The 22,696-nt window shown below is 45.6% G+C and overlaps 1 protein-coding gene across 1 annotated transcript; it reads left to right on the forward strand.

Annotated features, from left to right (window-relative positions):
• The first annotated feature begins 13,296 nt into the window (after nt 1-13,296).
• Nucleotides 13,297-17,673, forward strand: LOC147646163 (uncharacterized). Its single transcript, XM_086873855.1, has 9 exons — nt 13,297-13,585; nt 13,941-14,012; nt 14,203-14,274; nt 14,362-14,463; nt 14,672-14,815; nt 15,185-15,256; nt 15,560-15,661; nt 16,292-16,457; nt 16,987-17,673. The coding sequence occupies exons 1-9, from the start codon at nt 13,489-13,491 to the stop codon at nt 17,210-17,212; spliced, it is 1,053 nt and encodes a 350-aa protein (XP_086729981.1). The 5' UTR covers nt 13,297-13,488; the 3' UTR covers nt 17,213-17,673.
• The last annotated feature ends 5,023 nt before the right edge of the window (nt 17,674-22,696 follow it).

Consider the following 22,696-nt stretch of genomic DNA (forward strand, 5'->3'; position numbering starts at 1 on the left):
GAATTTTGTGGGATATTGCGGAAATTTAATGATTTTTGAGGGATTTTTCTTGAATTTTGTGGACATTTGTGGAGATTTTGTGAGATGTTGCAGGAATTTGGTAGAAATTTGAGAAGATTGAGGGAATTGTGAGGGGCTTTTCCAGAATTTTGTGGGATTTCGAGGAGACTTGAAGAATTTTGAGGGATTTTTCTTAGATAATATGGAAATTGGTGGAGAGTTTGTGGGACGTCTCTGGAATTTTGTAATGTTTTGAGAAGATTTAGGGAAGTTTGTGGCATTTTTCTGTAATTCTGTGGGGCTTTTCCATAATTTTCTTTGATATTGAGGAGATTTTGTGGGATGTTTCTGGAATTTTGTGGGATTTTTGTGGGATTTGCTGGAGAGTTGAAGAATTGATGGGATTTTTCCTAGATTTTTTTGGAATTTGGTGGATATTTTGTGAGAAGTTGCAGGAATCTGGTTGGGTTTTGAGAAGATGGATGGAATTTTGTGGGATTTTCGTGGAATTTTGTGGAATTTCTGTAGAATTTTGTGGGATATTGAGGAGATTTTGTGGGATTTTGTGGGATGTTTGTGGGATTTTGAGAAGACTTGAAGAATTTTGTGAGAGTTTTCTTGAATTTTGTGGGAATTTGTTGAGATTTTGTGCGATGGTTCTGTAAATTTGTGGGATATTGAAGCAATTTGGGGATTTTTTTGGCATTTCTGTGGACATTCGTGTAGATTTTGTGGGATGTTGCAGGAATTTGGTTGGGTTTTGAGAAGATTTAGGGAATTTTGTGGCAATTCCTGGAATTTGGAGGATTTCTCTTGAATTTTGTGGGATTTGGAGGAGACTTGAGGAATTTTGAGGGATTTTTCTTAGATTTTGAGGAAATTGGTGGAGATTTTGTGAGACGTCTCTGGAATTTTGTAATGTTTGGAGAAGATTTAGGGAAGTTTGTGGCATTTTTCTACAATTTTGTGGACTTCCTCTAGAATTTTCTGTGAAATTGAGGAGATTTTGTGGGATGTTTCTGGAATTTTGTGGGATTTTTGTGGGATTTGGAGGAGACTTGAGGAATTTTAAGGGATTTTTTCCTAGATTTTGTGGAAATTGGTGGAGATTTTGTGAGATGTTACAGGAATTTGGTTGGGTTTTGAGAAAATTTAGGGAATTGTGTGGGGCTTTTCTAGAATATTTTGGGATTTGGTGGAGACCTGAAGCATTTTGATGGAATTTTCGTAGCTTTTGTGGAAATGTGTGGAGATTTTTTGAGATGTCTGTGGAATTTTGTAATGTTTTGAGAAGATTCAGGGAATTGTGTGGGATTTTTTTCTGGAATTTTGAGGCTTTTTCAAGAATTTTGTGGGAGTTTTCTTGAAGTTTGTGGAAATTTGTTGAGATTTTGTGAGATGGTTCTGGAATTTTGTGGGATATTGAGGAAATTTAATGAATTTTGAGGGATTTTTCTTGAATTTTGTGGACATTTGTGGAGATTTTTTGAGATGTTGCAGGAATTTGGTAGAAATTTGAGAAGATTGAGGGAATTGTGTGGGGCTTTTCAGAATTTTGTATAATTTGGAGGAGACTTGAAGAATTTTGACGGAATTTCCTTAGTTTTTTTGGAAATTTGTGGAGGTTTTGTGAGATGTTGCAGGAATTTGGTAATGTTTCCAGAAGATTTAGGGAATTTTGTGGCATTTTTTCTGCAATTTTGTGGAATTTCTCTAGAATTTTCTATGATATTGAGGAGATTTTGTGGGATGTTTCTGGAATCTTGTAGGATTTTTGTGGGATTTGGAGGAGACTTGAAGAATTTTGCGGGATTTTTCCTATATTTTGTGGAAATTGGTGGAGATTTTGTGAGATGTTGCAGGAATTTGGTTGGGTTTTGAAAAAATTTAGGGGATTTTGTGGGTTTTTTCTTAAATTTTGCGAGAATTTGTGGAGATTTTATCAAATGTTTCTGGAATTTGGTTTGGGTTTGAGAAGTTTCAGGGAATTTTTTGGTATTTTTCTGCAATTTCCTGGGATTTTTCTTGAATTTTGTGGATGTTGAGAAAATGTGAAGAATTTTGTGGTGTTTCACTGGATTTTTTTCTGGAATATTTCTGGAGTTTTTTCAAATTAGAGTAGATTTTTGGGATATTTTTGGAATTTAGTGGAATTTTGTGTAATTGCATCAGATTTTTCTGTAATTTATGGTGGTTTTGTGGAATTTTGTGAATTTTTTAAAGAATTTTGTGGGATATTTAAAAGCTTTAGGGATTTTTGTGGGATATTTCTATAATTTTGTGAGATATTTCTGGAATTTTCAGGATTTTGAATCTGTTTGGTGAATTTGATGGTATTTTTCTGGAATTTTGTGGGAATTTCAGTAGGTTTTGTGGGATTTTTGTGGAATTTTGTGGAGTTTTTCTGGAATTTTTAGGATTTTGAGAACATTTGGGGCAATTTTTATGAAGATTTTGATAAAAAAGCGGGGAAAAAAGTGTTAAAACTGCTGAAATTTCAATAAACAAAGGAGAAAAGCAAAATCATCCCAAGGGACCTAAACTGCGCGCTAAATCCGCATGGTTTGGCCTAACATCAGCCAAATGGGGTTAAAATCATCCCAAGGAGTCCCAAGTGCAAGCACCAGGGCATAAAAATGCCCAAAGCGGTGTCAAACCCACTCCAAATGGCCTAAAATCACCCTGGGATCTCCCAAATGGGTGCAAGGTCCACCCTGAAAGTCGCTGGTTTTGCCTCAAATCACCCAAAGGGCCCCAACATCAGCCAAAGTGGCCTGAAACGCCCAAAAGGGACCTGAAATGACCCGAAAAGGGCTCGGTTCGAGCGGCACCGGGACTGGGGGCGAGACCCAGATGGAGACCGAGACCGAGACTGAGGCCTAGAGCGGGCCTGAGACTGGGACTGAATCCGGCACCGGCACCGAGAGCGGCACCGCTCCGGGACCGGGACTGAGACCGGGACCGGCACCGCTGCGCCATTGAGATCGACACCGGGACCGGAATCGGCTCCGGGAGTGCCCCGGGACTGCTCCGAGACTGAGAGCGAGGCCAGCACAGGGACTGGGATCAACACCAGGAGCGCTCCCAGAGCAGAACAGGGATCTCCGAGTGTTCTCACTGTGGGAAGAGGTTTCCCAACAGATCCATTCTCTTCCGGCACTATCGGATTCACAGGGATGAGAGGCCTTTCCGCTGCCCCGACTGCGGGAAGGGCTTCAAGCACAACAGCAACCTGGTCAAGCAGCGGCGCATCCACAGCGGGGAGAGGCCCCACGAGTGTTCCCAGTGTGGGAAGAGCTTCTCACAGAGCTCTCACTTGACCCGACACCAACGGAAGGGAAGCCCTGCGAGTGCCCCGAGTGCGGGAAGAGCTTCGTGTGCTGCTGCAGCTCCATCCCCCACTGGAGGAGCCACCTTGGGCACATTCCCTGGGATCCACCTTGGCAATACACCTGGCTGCTTATCCTTCTCCTTTGGCCACAGTTTGCTTCTCATCTCCATCTCTTTGCACTCCAAAAGCCAGGAGGGATCCATCTGTCACCTCAGAACAACTCAATCCCACGCAAAACAGCTCCATTTGACCCCAAAAGGGCTCAATCCCAACTCCAAAGGGCTTGTTCCACCTCAGAAAATCTCAATCCCAGGCTAAAAGAATGGATCCGAAGAAATGCACAATGTGATTCATAACCTACACAACAGTAAGTGAGTAGAAATTTGCTCCTTGGAAGAAATGCTCCAGAGTATATAAAAATACAATATTGGGTTTCAATTACTTATGCTGAACAGCACTGGAAGAAATCCCGGTTGGAATTCTAATACCATTTCAGAGTGTCTTCATTCTTGCTCCTCTAAGAACATAAAAGCAATGATGCATTGACAGTCAAGGCAATGCAAGATAAATGCAGTCTTAGGAAAAACCTTGAGATAATCCAAGTAAATTTGGAGAGCACACATTTCTCTATATGTTATACAGTTCCAGACATATTGTTGTAATAAATATCTTTCCCATGGCATCAGTAATTACAGGAGCATGCAAGTAAAATGATCATTGCCCTCTCCCCCCCAGTTTTACTCTTTAAATAGATCTTTTAGAGATCAATGTACTTATCCAAAAGAGGACTGAGGGGCTATTTGATCATAGTTTCTAACTGCCTTCTCAGGGTAAAAGTACAGGATATGAAATAACTCTTTCATCTAGCAGCAAACAATACTATGGGTACAAAAGATACAAAAATTCAGGAGAAAATACTTATCAAACTTTTTTTTTTTTTTTTTTTTTTTTTTAATGTGGAGTGAATGGCCAGTAAATCAAAACATGAAGAAAAGAGTAGATGCCTCATAACTCAATGTCATCAAAGCCAGAATGACTCTGTGGAAAATCCCAAGCACTAGGTCTAAGTTGTGGCCTTGCAATCAAAACTAACCAATGTGACTGGCCTTAATCACTCGTGTCTTTAAAACCAACTTCTCCCTCTAATTTGCATTTCTACCTTGCCTTGTATAATGCTGATAGTTTTCATTCACCTATTGAAATACTTCTTCAATTCAAAGCAATGGATGTATTTGACCATGATAAATGCACAAACAAGGCTGGGAAATATTTTCATATGTATCCTCTGATTTGGACAAGTAGATACACGGATAAAAGCTGAGATGGGCCAAATAAATTTAGCAGAAGCATGTGAGGACATAATCAGCAGAGTCTGCTGGTGATGCAGAATTGTAGAGGTCAACACTAAGAAAAAAGTCAAGCTGGACACAAGTATAGGTTTGGGCAGAAGTGGGGGGAGAGCAGCCCTACAGAAAAGGATCTGGGGGTGTTGGCTAAAGAGGAGTCAGCAGTGTGCCCCCAGGGAACGTCATGCTGGGGCAAATGAAACACAGCATCATTAATTGGTCAAAAGGGGGAATTACCCAGCAGTGCTGGCAGCTGGGGGAAATGAGGCTGAGCAGCAAACTCTTTGCTCTCTCCAAACACCTGAGGAAGGCAAGGTGCTGATCTCTTCTCCCCGGTATCCAGTGATAAGACAGATGGGAATGGTTCCAAACTGAGCTAGATGAGGTTTAGCAAGCATTTTTATCAATAGACATGGGTCAAACACTTCCTAACAGGCTTCCGAAAGAGATGATTGATGGTTCCAAGCCTGTCTGTTTGAGAGGTACTTGGACAATGAGCTGAATAACATTCTTAACATTTTGCTCAGCCCTGAATTGATTCAAGCAGCTGAAGGAGGCCATGGGACTGCTGGAGACCATGGATAGGATCAGAGGGCTGGAATACCTCTCCTACGATGACAAGCTGAGAGAGTTTGGTTTGTTCAGCCTGGAGAACAGAAGGCTCTGGGGCAACCTTAAAGCACCTTAAAGGGGGGCTCCAAGAAAGCTGGAGAGACTTTTAAAGGACATGTAGTGATAGGATAAGGGGAAATGGCTTGAAACCAAAAGAAAGTACATTTAGATGAAATGTTAGAAATTCTTTAGGGTGAGGCTGGTGAGGCACTGGAACAGGTTGCCCAGAGAAGCCGTGGGTGCTCCGTGCCTGAAAGTGTTCAAGAGCAGGCTGGACAAGGCTTGGAGTAACCTGCTCTAGAGGAAGGTGTCCCTGCCCGTGGCAGCGTGATTGGAACTAGATGATCTTCAAAGTCCCTTCCAACCCAAGCCATTCTATGATTCTGTCATTCTATGACTGGTGTAGGACTCTTCCAACTGAAATAGTTTTTTCCGCTTTTTTTTGGTTGTGTGACCTTCATGACTCACTGCTCAGCTCACTGAGGCAATCTGCCTTCCCAACAGGAACAGAAATGGAAAGCCCCATGAAACACTCATCTTAGATGATTTCACACAGCTCAGTCTCCTGGGAAAATACGGCTAAGCAGCTTTTCCAGTCCGTGCACAGTTCTTCATTGACATAATGCATGAATTTGAAGCAGGGCCATCACCTCAGGGTTACTGTAAACTTCCAGACATGGTTGTCACAAGAAACATCGGACTCATATTTGTATTCCAAGTCCATCAGTCTAAGAAAACAGATCTCCTTGCAGAACCACTCTATATCTCAAATATTGAGCTGCCTGCCTTTGCAGGAATAGCTCAAATTGTTCCTGTGTGAAGAAATGCCCTCATACGTAACTGAAATATATACTTTTACAGGAACTTGATCTCAAAGTATGGCTGAGTGGAGCACTTGGTGCTTAAAATGGCAGCAAACTTGTGTTAGTGCTATTCACAGATAGATCCATCCCGAGCAATTCCTTTGATACTTAACTCTTTCACACTCCCATCCTTGTCATCTCCCTACTTAGCTGCCTACAGACACTCCATCTTAAAATTCAAATAGTTATGTTATTGGAGACACCTTTAATTTTCTGACACCTCTACTTCTCTTACACCTCTCCATATTTTTCTTTACTGTTTGCCACAGACCCTGGAGCACTGTCCCATTCCTGCCCCTCCCTCCTCTCCTCCCCACAATCCCAGACGAAAAAATCCTATTTTAAGAAAAATCCTATTAAGAAAATATCCTATTTTTTCTTATCTTCCATCCTCTTGTCTTTTTCCACCTCCATATATGCATCTAGAGACATACACACTATTTTTGTTTGGCTGTGGAAAGTTTGTCTTTTCAGTTCCTTACAAAGTATTTGAAAAGGTAGCATTTTTTTGCATTTAATTAAAGGCCATAAAATATCCCAAATTATGCCTTAGAGAAAAAGGCAGCAAACACTGTTGAAAGTCCTGGCTTGTGGTCACTGATGGAAATCCAGCCCCTTAGCCCAAGTGGAAGGGGCATAGCCCATGTATTTGGAATGACAGTTCTGTGTTCTCTTGGTTAGATTGTGCTCCTGTTATGGAATAAACTGATGAAGTCCTCCAAGAAAGATGAAGCTGTGGTTGGTTGTTTGGGCTTTTAAAAATGATGATTTTTAAATGACACATTGTGGCATCTCCCTATGGCCACAGACTTGCAGCCAGAAGTTACACAGAAAAAAAGGACTGTAGTCTGTCTGCTTTCAAATGTCACACCTGCACTGTGTGAAGAACTCCTGGTGACATTGAGGCCATTTAATTTTGGACCATCTCTTCCTGTTATATGGCAGAGACTAATAACTTTGAACAGTAGCACAGGTCCCAGCAGGTGCCTTGTTTTCCTTGGGCAGCCTTGGCGAGGGGCAGGAGCTTGTGGGCACAGGTGGCTGGTGTGCTTTGTGTGCCTTGTGTGCCTGGCCTGGTGTGGGTTTTGTGCTTTGTGTGGCCTGTGTGCTGCTGGCTGTGGCTCCGAGTCCGCTGTGGCCATAGGCAGCCCTGGTGGCCGGGCTGTGTGCTCTGCGTGTCTGGGCTGTGTTGGTGAGGCTGCGGGGCACGGCAGGAAGGTGAGCGCTCCTGAGAGGGGAAGCAGCGCCTACGGCCAGAGCGCCCTGAGAGCGCCCGATCCCGCCTGATCTCGGAAGCTCAGCAGGGTCATGTAAATCATGTAGGACTTTTCTCCTAACATGAGTATCCTGGGGATTTCTCAGAGCTGTTTTAAAGGAAAATACAGGACAATGTCCTGGATTCCTTCTTTATGTTCCTAGAAAACCTTCTGCTAAGCTGCTTGCCTGTGTCTTCACTATCTAGCCTGAGACATGGGTGACTAATCCTATTAATTAAGGCAGCATTATGATTAATAGCTCCTTGGATCAGTCAAAGGTAGATAACATGTTGGAGTCTGAGTGTGTCCCCTTGTTTTTAATACTTACTTCTAGGATTCAAAGAAACACTGAATTTCATATAATATGAAATTCATGAGCATGTTTTCATGGTGATACATGAAAACAAATGTTAAAGTTAGATAGGAAAAGTGTGAGTGTGTAGATTAGAAAGTTTTCTAAATCACTGGGCGAAAAAGTAGTTTAGAGAACAAGAGACAAGATGGAGGATTTAGGGTTTTTCTCTTGTCCTCCTTCTTTTTTCTTCATGTTCTTCTCCTAGGGGTTTTTGGGTAGTAGGAGGTGATTGGATGGAAAATACCGTAGTGCAGCACACAGGTGTTGGGTCATTGGGTCACTAAGAAAAATAACTCCCTGCAAAAGCTTACTAAATCTCCACCATTTCCCACTAAATCCAAGAAAAATCCCTCAAAATTCTTCAAGTCTCCTCCAAATCCCACAAAAATCCCACAAAATTCCAGAAACATCCCACACAATCTCCTCACTATCCCACAAAATTCTGGAAAAGCCTCAAAAAATTCCAGAAAAATCCCACAACATTCCCTATAACTTCTCAAAATTCTACCAAATTCCAGCAACATCCACAACATATCCAAAAATGTCCACAAAATTTCACAAAATCCCACAAAATTCCAGTAAAATCTGATGAAATTGTTAGAGTTCAGGAACACACATCATCACACAATGATTATATGAAGGTGCTTTATTGAAGAGCTCTGGGTGTCAGGGGTACACAGACCCAAATCTGACCTGACTTGTTTTTGAGCTGAACATGTTTTATACTCTATCATTATACAACTTACATATTAATTATTAAACTTACATTGTTCTATTGTATGCATTGTTTTTACCCAAGCATGGATTTCTCGTGTTCCCTCCTCCGACCCCTAACATTGTTCCTCATGTTCTTTAAACAATAATTATATCTAATCACATCTAACAATTGTGTCATTTATCATATATTGATTCCACAGGTTCAGATTCACATGATCTTTAGCAAGCACAAGGCCTAACATTTCCCAGGGCCTACTTTTCCCAGGGCTTGCCAAGCCTAACTTTCTTTCTAAGTCCCCAAATTTTCTATGATTTTAGAACCTTTTACTATCATTCCTCTCTTTTAAAGCATTTTCACTTCACTGTAAGTGCAAATGTTTGCACTTGATACAGTCCTTTGTTTCTGAGTTTACACTCGATGTTCTTCGAATCCTTGATTGATGTAAACGTTGTCCTGGATGCTGTCAGGAACTGGAGAACCAGAAGATGGTGGGGGTGGATCTCGTGTCAGTGCCTTTATTATTTTCTGGTTCCAGGATGTTTTCTTCTGTGTTTCTCCCTTGAAGATGCTGTAAACTAACCAAATTGCTAAGAATACAATTAGTAAGATGATCACACTCTTAATGATAGATTTAATCCGTGAACTCACATTCCACCCTATCCCTTTGAAGATTTTGCCTAACCAACTTGTAGTCAAATCCTTTTGCTCTTCCTGTGCTTTGTGCTCTATTTGTTGCAACTGATTGATGTCATGTTCTACATCTGTAGTCACATTTGGGATGTGGACACAGCAATGATCAATCCATCCATTTAAAAACCCACACACTCCATGCTCTTTCAGGAGTAATAAATTGTAATTGTACATTTAGTTCTTTAAATCTTTCCCAGCTCACTCTTGCCAATTTATCTACCTGACCTCTAGGTTTGTACAACATTTCTTTATTCTGATAGTTTGCTCTAGGACCGAGCACAGACTCTAGGGCCCAGCCAAATTTCACTCTACAAGAGGGTTCTGCCAAGTGTCATCCTGATTCTGTTCCTATCCTAATCTTCCCTAGCTATGCCTGTGTCTAGCCACTGAGTTGTTTTTAAGCACATTTCACAATTTTGACATTACTGATTTTGCCACTGTTAGGATCTGTACCGAGATTAATTTTTGTTTCATCCATTTTACCAATGCCTCTGCACACCAATGACATTTGTTATGTTTCATTTATAGAATTTCTCTCATTATCAAGGGGGTAAACACTATTTGTCTTTGGGCAGTTACATACCTCTCTTCTGAATTCTTTTGTGCATTTAGAAAATGTCCCAATTTCTCATCTCCTATTGAATATTTCGGTTTTGGAGGCAAATTAAATTGAGATACATTAACTTTTAAAGATATCAATGCCATTGTTCTTTGCCCTTTTCAAGCAATCTGTCCAGCTCAAGTCTGCTTTTCGATTTTCTTCACAAATTTTGGAGTTTCCTGATTGGTGTCCTTTGCAGTGCATAATTGCTACTTGTTCAGGTTTTTGTATTGCTTTTATCAATTGCAGGACTGCATCTTGATGTTTAATGTGTGTGCCTTGAGCAGACAGCAGTCTTCTTTCTTTCCACAGCACTCTGTGGACATGCACTACTCCAAAGCATACTCTGAGCCAGTCCAGATGTTTCCCCTTTTCCCTTTACTCAATTCTAGTGCTCTTCTTAAGGCAACCAGTTCTGCCCTCTGGGCAGATGCATTTGCTGATAATGCTTTTGCCTCCACTATTGCACTGACTGTTGTTACCGCATATCCAGCGTATCTGGTCCCGTTCTCCACCAAGCTGCTTCCATCTGTGAATAGCTCTCACTCTGGGTGCTCCAGTGGGATGTCTTTCAGGTCTTCTCTTGCCAAATAGGTGTCCTCTATTACTTCTGTGCAGTCATGCTCTAATGGGCCTTCTTCAGTTGTGGTACCCAGGAACAGAGCTGCATTCAAGAGGTCAGTTGTCTTTAGTGTGACATCATCCTGCTCAGTCAGGATTACCTGGAATTTCATCATCCTGCTTGGAGATAGCCAATGGCCCCTCTTTTGTTCTAAAACAGTGCTCACCATGTGTGGCACACAGACATCTATGTGTCTACCCATGGTGAGTTTCCTGGCTTCTTGTGGCAGCATCACGCTGGCTGCAACTGCCCGCAGGCATGAAGGCCATCCAGCACTCCCCTTGTCAAGCTGTTTGGAAAAGCAGCCTACCGGCCTTTCCCAGCTTCCCAAACCTTGGCTCAGCACTCCCAGTGCTAGGTGTAGTCTTTCATGCACAAACAGCTGGAAATCTTTGGACAAATCTGGCAATCCGAACGCCGGAGCTGTTGTCAATGCCTCCTTCAGTTTGAGGAAGGCCTCCTTCTGTGCTCTGCCCCAGGTAAACGGCTGCGTCTTCTGGGCCTCATCCAGGGCTTTTGCAATTAGTCCATAGTCCATGATCGACAGGCAGCACCACCCTGGATACGGCCAGGACGTTCTCTGTTTCCCCCAGAGCTGGGGCCTGCAGGCACCTTGCCACCCCTTGGCACAGGCTGTGCCCCCCAACAGAGCCCAGAAAGCTGAGAGCAGAGTCCGGGGACAGCACAGCTGCTTGGACAGTGGCTCCTTCCAGGGACACGGGCCAAACCCATCCCTGAGCAGCCACTGCCACCCCTGACCCTCCCTTCCCTGTGACAGCTCCCCCAGCCCAAGGAGAAAAAAAAACTGTCCAAAAGTTCCTTTGTTTATTCCCATTACCTGGAAGGTCCTGTATGTAGTAATGGTCTTGAGGATCTGATTCTTTTCAATGGTGTTTTGTTGGTTTTTTTTGTTATTGAGACAGATGAGGCAGACTTGTTGTTTTTAGATTTGGTAGGTATGTTTTTTTTCTTAGTATGATTGTTTTCTCATAAATCCACATGTTAACTTATTTTTATTTAGATATTTTTGATTCCTAAGCAATTATCTTGACAATCTGTTGTTCACTACTTAGTTAATGTTCTATCTATAAACAATTTTGACTCTGTTTATATAGGAATAAAAGGATCTCAGAAAGCTGTATTCTTAATTTTGTTCACATTCTCTCCCCACTCCCAACATTTACTGTGATACGTTTGGAAACATCCCTGAGGATAGCTAGAGTTATTTGGGAAATGCTTGGCTTAACCTGGGAAATGGATTATTATTTTTGCTGCTCTAAACCTACATTGCTCCAAGCTTCACAGCCACTGTCCTGATGGATGCCTGTGTGAATTAAAACAATGTCTGTGAGGCAGCTGAAGAGCTCAGACTTCAGGGATTAAAATACCTTGGAGAAGGAGGAGGAGGAAAGGATAAAACAGCCTGTTTCCTTGGCTGTTTTTTCATTTCTAGTATGCCAGAAGTATGGTAGGCTACACCTGTCTCCAAATGTCATTGAATTAGAGAAAAACTCTCTCCAGGGCAAATGATGCAACATTTTGCCTCACAATCCATCAGCCTTAATTACAATTAATTATATGGTCTTAATTATACTCTGATAAATTACGGTCTTAATTATAATCGGATTAGTGCAAATCAACATTGTGTGAGTGGCAAGAAGAATTTGCTTGTCAACAGATGAATATGTCCCATTGAAGAATGAACAAAAATCTGCCTTTACTTGGAAGAAAGGAGACATGGAGCAATGCAGTATTTGGGTTTTATCCAGTGGTAAATGGGGCAAGAAGCTGTAACAGCTCACCTGTTTTACAGAACACAAGCACTGATACAGCCAATAGTGCACCCACACTGAAGGGATCTTCAGAACATTGCTTTATTTCTTAACAAGAAATGGGCAGCAAAATGCTGGCATTTATCTGAGCTGGAAGCCCTGTTCCTCTCCTGTTTCTCCTTGAGCACACTGTTCTCTGCAGACTTCACTGTGCAGCCCATCAATCCTCTCTTGGCCAACAGCTAAATGGCACAACTACCAAAACACAGGTGCCAGCACCATCACCCCAGCATTATTCCAGCACTGCTCTGCTGGTGCACAGCAGCACAGAATGGCTTGGCTTGGAAGGGACATTTAAAGGCCATCTAGTGCAGTGCCCTGCAGAGAGCAGGGACACCTTTGGATCAGGTTGCTCAGAGCATGAGCTTGAATGTCAGCAGGGATGGATGCCCACCTCTCTGGGCAACCTGTGCCAGGGTTTCAAAACCCACAGTGTAAAAAACATCTTCATTATGTCTAGTCTGAATCTACTGTCTTTTAGATTGAAAACATTCCCCCTCAGTCTTGTCACAACAGGCCCTACTAAAAATTCTGTCCTGTCTTTTCTAAAAGCTCCCTTAAAGTACTGAAAGGTAGCAATCAGGTCTGCGTGGAGCCTTCCCTCTTCCAGGCTGAACACGCCCAGCTATCCCAGCCTGTCTCCAAAGCAGAGGGGCTCCAGCCCTCAGAGCATTCTGTCCCTCCTCTGGACTAGCTCCAACAGGACCATGTCCTTTCTGTGCTGGGCACCCAGAGGTGGATGCAGTACTCCAGGTGGGCTCACACCAGAGCAGAGGGGTGGTGGAATCACCTCCTTCAAGCTGCTGGGCAGCCTCCTTTGGAGGCACATGGCTGGCTCATGTCCAGCCTCTCTCCTTGCAGCAGCCACAAGTCCTTCTCAGCAGGGCTGCTCTCCATCCCTTCATCCCCCAGCCTCTGAGATCAGCTGGGCTGGGACCCTGTCATAGCCCTTGGACAGAGCTGCTGGGCAGGTTGAGCTCCCTGGTGAAGAAGGCAGATCCCACTCCCCACACAATTCCACGCTGGCCATGAGGTCACAGCAGCCTGTGGGGTGACAGCAGGCTGAGGTGACAGCAGGCTCTGAGGTCACAGAGGTCCCAGAGCCCCGTGGTTGCACAGCACCACGAGGACCGAGCAGTCAGTCCTTGACCACGACTGTTGCGGCAGCAGCGGCGGCGGCAGCAGCGGTGCTGACATTGGGACAGCGGTGTCAGGACAGTGGTGGCAGCAAGAGCTGCAGGACTGGCAGAGGGCAAGGCACCATGGCCTTTGCTCTGCGCCTCCTCCTCCTGCTCCTCCTGGCAGTGGCCCTGCCTGACAGGGCTGCCCAGGCTGCTCCGCAGCGAGCACAGGGAGCAGGTGAGCCCGCAGCCTGGCTTCCCTTTCCTGGGACAGCACTTCCTTCTCCTGGGAAGAGTTGGGGATGGTTTTCCACAGGCCTTTAGGGAGGCTTTCCTCTGTGGGAGGGAGAGAGTCCCCAGGGGCCCTGGGCTGGTCCTGCTGCCTCTGCAGGGATGTTGCACAGGGCCTGCAAAGAGGGTGGAGAGTGACCAGAGCCAGCCCAGAGCTCCCCAGGCCCCTCTGCAGCTTTGGCCATGTTATTTGACATTTGGCACCCAGGGTCTTACCCAACACCCTTGCAGTGCCCAGTTGTCAAAAGTAGAAGGGGATCTCAGCACACCATGGCAGGGTTCTGATCTGGGCTCCCTTCTAGATTGGAATCACAACTTGCATTATCCAGAGGCCCTGCTGGATGACAGCTTGAAACACTTGAGAAATGCTGGAGGTAAGTTCTCAATGGTCCTTTCCTGGCAGAATAAGCAGTTTCAATGTCCTGGCACCACTGCAGGTGTCAGAACAGAGACATACACGTGTGTGCCCTTGCCCATCACGTTCCCCTCACCTCTGCTGTGGCTCAGTGCTGCCTGTGCAGATGAGCAGAGGTGACAGAAGCTTCTGTGGCTGTTGAGTTACAGGTGTGCCTGCAGCGAGGACTTTCCCAGCTCCTGGGTTGGTAACTGTACGCAAGCCCGGCTCCCATCGCAGGGGTGAGTGGTGTGTCCCTCCTGACCCCACAGGCTGAGCACTGGTTTTCTGAGATCCATTCCTGCAAAGGGAAACTGTTTTCTCTTAAGGTCCTCCAAGTGGAAAGAACAAAGCTACAGGACACCAGAAACTCCATGTGCCATCCAAAATCACTCCGCAAATGCTGAAGGAAATGCTGCAGGGAGGACAAGGTGGGTCCATGTCCCTCAGCCTTCTCCTGAGACTCAGCAGCCAGGACCCCTGCTCTGGCCCTGTCACCCCCCACCAGGGATGTTGCACAGGGACTGCAAAGAGGGTGGAGAGTGACCAGAGCCAGCCCAGAGCTCCCCAGGCCCCTCTGCAGCTTTGGCCATGTCCACTGACATCTGGTACTCATGATCTAACCCAAACCCCTTGCAGTGCCCACTACCCCAAGGCAGAAGTGGATCCCAGCACAGCATGGACGTGGCTCTGATCTGTACTGGCTTCTAGACTGGGATCAGGACATGGATTATCTGGAAGCCCGGCTAGATGACAGCTGGCAAGCCTTGGAGAATGTTCGAGGCAAGTTCTCAATGTGCTTTTCCTGATGGAATAATGTCAAGGAGGCAAGAGCTCACTCATGTGCCATATCCCTTAACATAATCTCAGGGCTGAAGGATTCTGGAAGCCTTGCCCTGCTCCCTTCTGGAGCCCTGAGTGATCCCACAGCATTGCTGTCAGTGGGAGGAAGGAGCATTTAGCTGTCAATCTTCTTCCCATGTGCAATGCCAGTGTCTCCTTCCATGTGCTCTGTGCAGCCACGGAGAGGAGCAGAGAGGGAAGGGGCTGTGCCCCAGGGCTGTGCCTTGTGCAGCTCCTTTGCCAGCCCCAGGGAGCCTGAGGATCTCCTACAGATGCACAGGAGCTCTTCTGTCCTGCCTTTCCTTGCAGCCAAGCCTCTTGGTGAAGGTGATCTGGCTTCCCAACCCACGTCCAGGACTGAGGCTCTGGGAGATGGCGAGGGTAGGTGAAGGCCTTTCCCCCTGGGAGAGCTGCCAGCTCAGAGCCCAAAGCTCAGCCAGGGCAGCATCGCTGCAGGTGTCAGGACAGAGCCGTGCACGTGTGTGCCCTCGCCCTGCACGATCCCCTCACTACTGCTCAGAATTGGCAGCTTTTTGGAGGAGGGAGGGCCCTGGCCCTGGCCCAAAAGCCAAGGCATTTTTTGAACCTTATCCCCATATTTGACAAGCATGAGGTCCTGAAAATGCCAGCACCCAAATCAAGAACTTCTCCATCTGGTTCAGCTGTGCCTCTTCCTTTCTCAAGGGATGGACCAAAAGACCATGCAGGTGGAGACGTTTCCCAGAGGAAGCAGTGGCTCATTGGCAGGAAAGAAGGCAATGCCAGGCACAGGCCCAGACACAGGAGGTAATTGCTGTGCTGGGCTCAGCCCTTGGCGGGGCTGTGTGCCAGCAGCTCTTCCCCTAGGGCTGGCCCTTGCATGACCCAGCAGCAGCCAAAGCTGGAGGCACCTCGGCTTCCAGGCCTCTGGAGCTCGTTTCCAGCTCCTGGGAAATGGGACTCATGCACCAACATCTATCCCAGTGCAGCTGCTCCCAGAGGTAGCCGTGAGCGCCCAGAGGCCCAAGGCACAGGAGCAGCCCCGAGCGGGAGCCCTGCCACGAGCCCAGGGCCACAGCCAGCCCTGGCTCCCAACTGGGCAGGGGCTGCACTGGCCCCTGACAGGGCCTGGCTCTGTCCCCTTGGGCTGGGGGAGATGTCATGGAGAAGGGAGGCTCAGGGGTGGCAGTGGCTGCTCAGGGATGGGTTTGGCCCGTGTCCCTGGAAGGAGCCACTGCCCAAGCAGCTGTGCTGTCCCCCGGGCTCTGCTCCCGGCCTTCTGGGCTTTGTTGGGTGGCACAGCCTGTGCCAAGGGCCAACAAGGTGCCTGCAGGTCCCAGCTCTGGGGGAAACAGAGAACATCCTGGACATACCCACCATGCTGCCAGCTCAGCAGCGCAGCACAGCACGGGCTCTCACTGCCCATTGCTCCCACAGATGCAGCCAGCACCACAACACGTGTTCCCAATTCCCAGAAGGACATCGGAAGAGGTTTCTGTCAGGGAACACGCTGTTGGCCAGAAGTAATGGCAGGCCTGATTTTTTTGGTGCATGTACTCGTTTTATGCGGTGTTGGAATCTGGTATTGCTGGAAGACAAAACGGTGAGTGTTTTGTTCATCTTTCCCTCAAACAGCTTCTTTTGAAAGTCTATTGTAGAATAGAAACATTCCCAGTGAGGCTGCTGTGGACCTGTAGATGGTCAGTGGTTCAAATAACTCTGCCAAGAGTTCTGCTGCTGCCCAGGCCTTTAATTGGCCTCTTAATTGCTGGGCCTTGTCCTGGGGAGCCCCGCTGGGGCTGCAGCCAGTGCTGGCTGCCACTGAGGCTGCCTGGCCAAGAGCAGCCCCAGGAGCAGTGGGCAGAGGCAAAGCAAGGTGGGCAGGAGAAAGAGCGGGGACGAGATTGCCCTTGAAAGGCAGAGGCGCTCTGGGGCCCGCTCCTGGCCAGGGACCCAGCCCAGAGCCATCCCCTGCTCACCAGGGCCTTGAGGGGCAGCTGTCCAGCTGGGCCAAGCTGTGCCAGCAGCTCCAGCCGTGCTGGGGAGCCTTGGCCGCTCTGGGCCCTGCTGTGCAGGAGGGTCCCTGCGTGCCAGCGGCAGCTGGGGGCCTCAGCCACCTCCTCTCTCCACAGGAGCACCTCTGCACCTTCAGATGTCCTGCCAAACACATTAGTCTGGGAGACCTGCACCTGTCATCCTCCATCTCCAAGCCAGTGTCCATTGTCCCTGCCACAGCTCCATTATCAGCTTATTGCTGTGCCGTCACCACCCAGAACAGGACCCTCTGTCCCTGCAGGTGCTGGCCCTGGTGCCTGGCCAGGCCTGAATGTGGGCCCCTCCTGCCAGGGAAGGGCTTGAGCAACACCTTTGGGCTTCTGCTCTGGGCTCTGGCTGGTACCACCAGTACTGGCACAGCTGCTTGGCTGGCCACAGCCTTGGCTGGGCAGGCAGCAGCCGGGCATGGGGCACCATGTTGTCTATGTTTTTCATTTGTAGAGATTAGAAATTTTTAGAACTCTTTAGAATTATTATTGATAGAAAGTAAACCCCAAATATTTCTTCCCAATTTCCATAGTTGTTTAGTATTTTTCAAATTAGTTTTAGAATTCTGAAAAGGCAACCACGTTTTGTCTCTGCTTTTCATTCTTAGAAATTTGAAACTTTTAGAAATATTTAGAAATATTTTTTGTAGAAAGAAATCTACAAATATTTTTTTGCTTATTTCCATAGTAGTTCAGGATTTTTCAAGGTAGTTTTAGAATTCAGAAAAACTTGGAACATTTTTACACTTCTAGAATAAAAACTGAAATTGCATTAAATTGGTGATCTTTATTCTAGGAAGAACTAAGACACCCCAAAACACCCAGCCTACTGGAGAGGCTCTTTTCCCGCTGGAGATTTGTACCTCGTCTCAACAACTAACCTAAGACCTTTCCCCAGATATTTTTTGGGACTTCTGACAAGCTCCCCTCTTAGGCTTCAGAGGGAATCTTTGAGCACAGTGAGAATCTCCCGCTGTGCAGGAGGGTCCCTGTGTGCCAGCTGCAGCTGGGACCTCAGCCATCTCCTCTCTCAATAGGTGCCCCTCTGCAGCTTCACGAGAAAGGCCAAACACCTCCCTCAGGGACACCTGCACCACACATTTCACATCTCCATGCCCATGCCCAATGTCCCTGGCACAGCTGCATTACCAGCTTGCTGCTGTGCAGATGCTGCCACCACCCACAGCAAGGCCCTGTGTCCCTGAAGGGACCCGCCCTGCTCTGTGGCCTGGACTGAAGGTGGGTCCCTCCTGCCAGGGCAGGGCCCAGCACAGCTCTTCTGTTCCAATAAAGAGATGGAGCTCTCACCCCAGTGTCCAGCTGGTACCACCAGCAAAGCCCACACAGCACCAGCCCTGGCTGAGCCCCATGTCCAGGAGCAGGCAGGGCTGACCAGAGTGTGGGTGGCAGGAGCCAGGCAGGGGCTGCTGTGACCAGCAGCGGGGCACTGAGGGGCTGGGGGAGTCCGTGTTGAGCGTCCCTGGGATGAGGGCACATTTCCTTCAGTGGCATCACCTGGGCCTGCACCTCCTCCAGTGCCATGACCAGGAAAAGAGGAAACCATCAAGAGCATCTCCCGGGACACTGCCTGACCAGCAATGTCAGCAGGCAAAACCAAGGTTTTGTTTAGCAATGACCCTTTGAAGAAGTCAAAGATTGACAGTCAGGGCAGTCCAGTAGTACAGATGGGAGTACTTCCCTCTGGGAAGGGGCTCCTGTCACTTCACAGTCTCCATCCCCCGCCGGGAACCGCAGAACTCCGACCAGCACTGCTCCCCCCGTGCCCTTGTCAGACCTGGGGGGGAGGAGGCTGAACCGGAGCCCTGTGACCTCTTCAAAAGCCAGAAACCAAGGAGAAAGAGAAATTCCTGGGATTAAGGTTTAAAGGGTGGTGTTCACAGGTTGATGTCACTCTTCAATGGTTAAGACTACCGTCAGTTCTCAGAAATGGCCAGTTACTGGCCAGGAGGAAAAACTCCCATCAGCCTCCAGCAACCTTAACTTCCATAGCTGTTTCTCTTTTTTTTTAAATGTCCATATATCAAACACCACAGCAGTAACAGCCCCAGTGTTCCACTCTCTCTGACACCACAGCAGTGACAGCCCCAATTTCCTCCTCCCTGTTACACCTGTCGTGGTTTTAAAGCATTAGTTCAAAAATCACTGGAAAAATTATTCATTTCTTGCTGTGAGATGTGGATTATGAGAAGGGCAAAAGATGCTTAAAACTTAAAAGGAATAGAGTAAGTGTCGTGGTTTTAAAGCAGTAACTAAAAAAAATTACTAGAAAACTCACTTATTTCTTCCTATGAGATATGGATTAGAACAAGAGCAAAACAGGCTTAAAACTTCAAAGGAATAAATAAAGTTTATTAATAAAACTACAAGAATAAGAACACCAGAAAAAACTTCCAGAAAACACTTTTAACCCCCACTACTCACCATTCTCTTGTTCACATGATAACATAGAGACAAAAAACTTTGGAACTTTGGTGTTTAAAAAGTCCCAATTCCTGTTAGAGTCTTTTCATCAGACTTTGTATAGTAAAAGAAGTCTTCTGCTAATCTATGGAGATTTTCACACGAAAACCATTTCTGTTATAGTTTTCTATTTTCCTGATGCCAGCTGCCCAGAAATCTGTCACCAGTTCACTCCTCCCATTTCACATCACTCTGAGGTGTGTATGGGTCAATGAGTCTAGGGGTGTCATTTTTAAGGATGAGTTATTCAAAGGCAAAAGTTCTCTTCATCTGTCTCTGTGAGCTTCCCTGGAAACAGAAGTTTTCTCTTTGCCTCTCAAAATGCATCAAATCTTCAACTATTACTTCTCCCCACTCTGTTCCAGCACCTCACTGTATCACAATTACTCCACCTCTTGCTCAAAATCCACACTTTGAACACTCCATTCCTCCCAATATACTCTGTCATGAATTAAAGGAGTTTTTTCAGGACACTATTATCCATCCCCATAGCTTTAACCGACAAATATTTCAGCTTATAAAGCATCTCCTTATTCTCTCTTCCCCATCTAAAACTTAACTCTTTTCCTCACTGTCTTTGGTAGTTTTATGATGTCTTCTTCATGTTGATTGTCTCTCTCTCTCTGTCTCTCTGGGAAAAAGGAGTAATCTGTATGTTTTATCCAGGTAGTAAAAGAGTTAAAGTCTTGGAAAGCTGCAGATGTTGATGGTGTCAGGTTTCAGTCCAGCAGCAGAAACTGCAAACCAAGCCAGGCCGGCCGGCTCCGTTTCTCCCCCCCCGCCCTCTGCGGCCTTGTCCGGCCTGGAGGGGGGAGGAGGCCGAGACAGAGCCTGTTACCTCGTCAGAAGCCAGAAACCAAAGAGAACAAGAGAGCCCTGGCTTTACATCTCAAGGTGGTGTTCACAAGTTGATCTCACTTTTCAATGGTCAAAACTGCTGTCAGTTCTTAGAAATGACCAATAATTGGTCACAAGAAAAGACTCCCATCAGCCTCTCGCAGCTCCAACTTCCTCCCAGCTCCCAAAGCTATCTTAAAAGTCAAGTCACTCCATGAAAAAGCCCTACCAAATTCATGAACCATCTCAAAAATCTCCACATATTTCCACAAAATTCACGAAAAATCCCCCAAAATTCCCTAAATCTTTTCAATATCCCACAAAATTCCAGAAGCATCCCAAAAAATCTCCACAAATCTCCACAAAATTCAAGGAAAATGCATCAAAATTCTTCACGTCTCCTCCAAATCCTACAGAATTCAAGAGAAATTCCACAAAAATACAGAAAAATCCCACAAAATTCCCTAAATCTTCTCAAAACCCCTCCAATTCCAGAGACATCCCACCAAATCTCCACAAAATTCCACAAAATCTAAGAAAAATCCCACAAAATTCTTCAAGTCTCTTCAAAATCCCTCAAGATTCCAGAAAAATCCCATAAAATTATTTAAACTTTTGCAAAATCCCATAAAACTCAAGAAAATCTCAACGAAATTGCAAAAACTAAAAAAAATTCCTAAAATTTCCCCAAACTGTACTAAATTCCAGAAACATCCCACCAAATCTCCATAAATTTCCACAAAATCTAAGAAAATACCTTAAAATTCTTCATGTCTTCTCAAAATCCCAGAAAATTACAGAAACATCTCACAAAATCTCCTGAATATCCAAAAAAATTCAAGAAAAATCCCACAAAATTCAAGAATAATTCCACAGAATTGCAGAAATCTTCTCAGAACCCCACTAAATTCCAGAAACATCCCACAAAATCTCCACATATTTCCCCAAAATTCCAGAAAAATTCCTCAAAATTCTTCCTGTCTCCTCAAAATCTCAAAAAATTCTAAAAAAATCCCTCAAAATTCAAGTCTCCTTAATATCCCACAAAATTATGAAAAAATCCCACATAATTCCCTAGAAGTTCTCAAAACCCCACCAAATTCCAGAAACATCCCACAAAATCTCCTCAAATTTCCACGAAATTCAACAAAAATCTCACAAAATTCAAGAAAAATACCTCAGAATTCCCACAAAATATATTTAGAAAGAAAGATCCCACAAAATTATTTAAATCTTCTCAATATCTCACAAAATTTCAGAAAAATCCCACAAAATTTGAGAAAAGTCCCACAAAATTATTTAACCTACATTTGCCGTGGCAGTTTTAGATCCCGGCTGCTCTTGCCCCTCTTCTGCTTGTCACCTGAATTTTAGCAGTACAGCTGCAATTGCCTCTTCCAATCAGTGCTACCCACTGTGCTTTTGTGATGGGGAACTCAGGATTTTTGTTTCAGGCATCATGAGTAGCAGACATTAAAATGCTCCCAAGTCCCTGAGCACTAAGTCGAGGGGAATTAAAGCCACACAGGTCACATTTGCAGTGCTCAAGCACAGCCCTGTTGCTGCTGCTGCTGCTGAAATAGAATCAACTGACAGAGGCCATCACAGAAATTGCCTCTGCAGTGGCAAATAAAATGAAAAAATCCACCAGGAGAAAGAAAAACCAGAACTTCCCAATTCACTTCATTGTTTCTTCTGAGCAGCAGAAGAAAAAGGAACAGGGCACCTTTCAGGCAGTTCCACAAGCTCAGGGTTCTCATTTCCTGGGGAATCGGAGATGCAATTGGTCTTGTTAAAAGGATAAAAGCAAAGGGAATGAATTGGGAATTATTAGGAAAAAATGACCCTTCTTACACACAAAGTTCACCAAGTCATTCCCTGCATTTCTCCTTTTCACAGTCTTTCTGTCATCCACTGAGAGGTCCAGCTTATCATGTTCTGGTGCTTATCATCCACTGATTGTGCTCTTGATTTCTACCACTGCAAAAGATATAGAATCATCTCAACTGAACACAGAAACAAACTCTCTCTGTCAGCCCATTTTCATGTTCCAGATCACTTTCAACATGTCCATAGGGCTGTTGGAATGATGAGCTCTCCACTGCTGGCTGCAGGCTCTGGAGATTCTTTCTCCACATTCAGCCAGGCTTGTATTCCCTCACAATTCCTGGTACCTCATCATGTTTTCTTTGGCTAGAAGAGTAACGATGAAAACCTTAGCAATGGCACAACTCCCCAGTGCACAAGGAAAAGAAAGAACAAGTTGTCAGGTTCTTCAACCATTTGTCCTGCTTTGCTGCAAGAGTTGTGCTGCACTCACAGTGTGGGGAGCCAAGAGAAGCTGCAGCTGGGGGCACATCTTGTGACAGGAGCTGCACCTCGTTCTCCAGGACAGGTTTTTGGAAAGAACAGACGGGACTGTGGAGAAAATTCTGGGAAAATTGAAAGAGCTTTTTAAAGAAATGAAAATAAAATCAAAAGA

This window comes from Cyanistes caeruleus, unplaced genomic scaffold (assembly GCF_971803275.1).
Source record: "Cyanistes caeruleus unplaced genomic scaffold, bCyaCae1.hap1.1 HAP1_SCAFFOLD_117, whole genome shotgun sequence".
Classification (NCBI taxonomy): Eukaryota; Metazoa; Chordata; class Aves; order Passeriformes; family Paridae; genus Cyanistes; species Cyanistes caeruleus.

Excerpts from the sequence above, each read along its gene's own strand:
- LOC147646163 (XM_086873855.1), top strand. The coding sequence starts at position 13,489 with ATGGCCTTTGCTCTGCGCCTCCTCCTCCTGCTCCTCCTGGCAGTGGCC. Across the intron at positions 14,464-14,671 it reads AATGCTGCAGGGAGGACAAG|TGCCCACTACCCCAAGGCAG; the intron begins GTGGGTCCATGT and ends AACCCCTTGCAG. Across the intron at positions 16,458-16,986 it reads TATTGCTGGAAGACAAAACG|GAGCACCTCTGCACCTTCAG; the intron begins GTGAGTGTTTTG and ends CTCTCTCCACAG.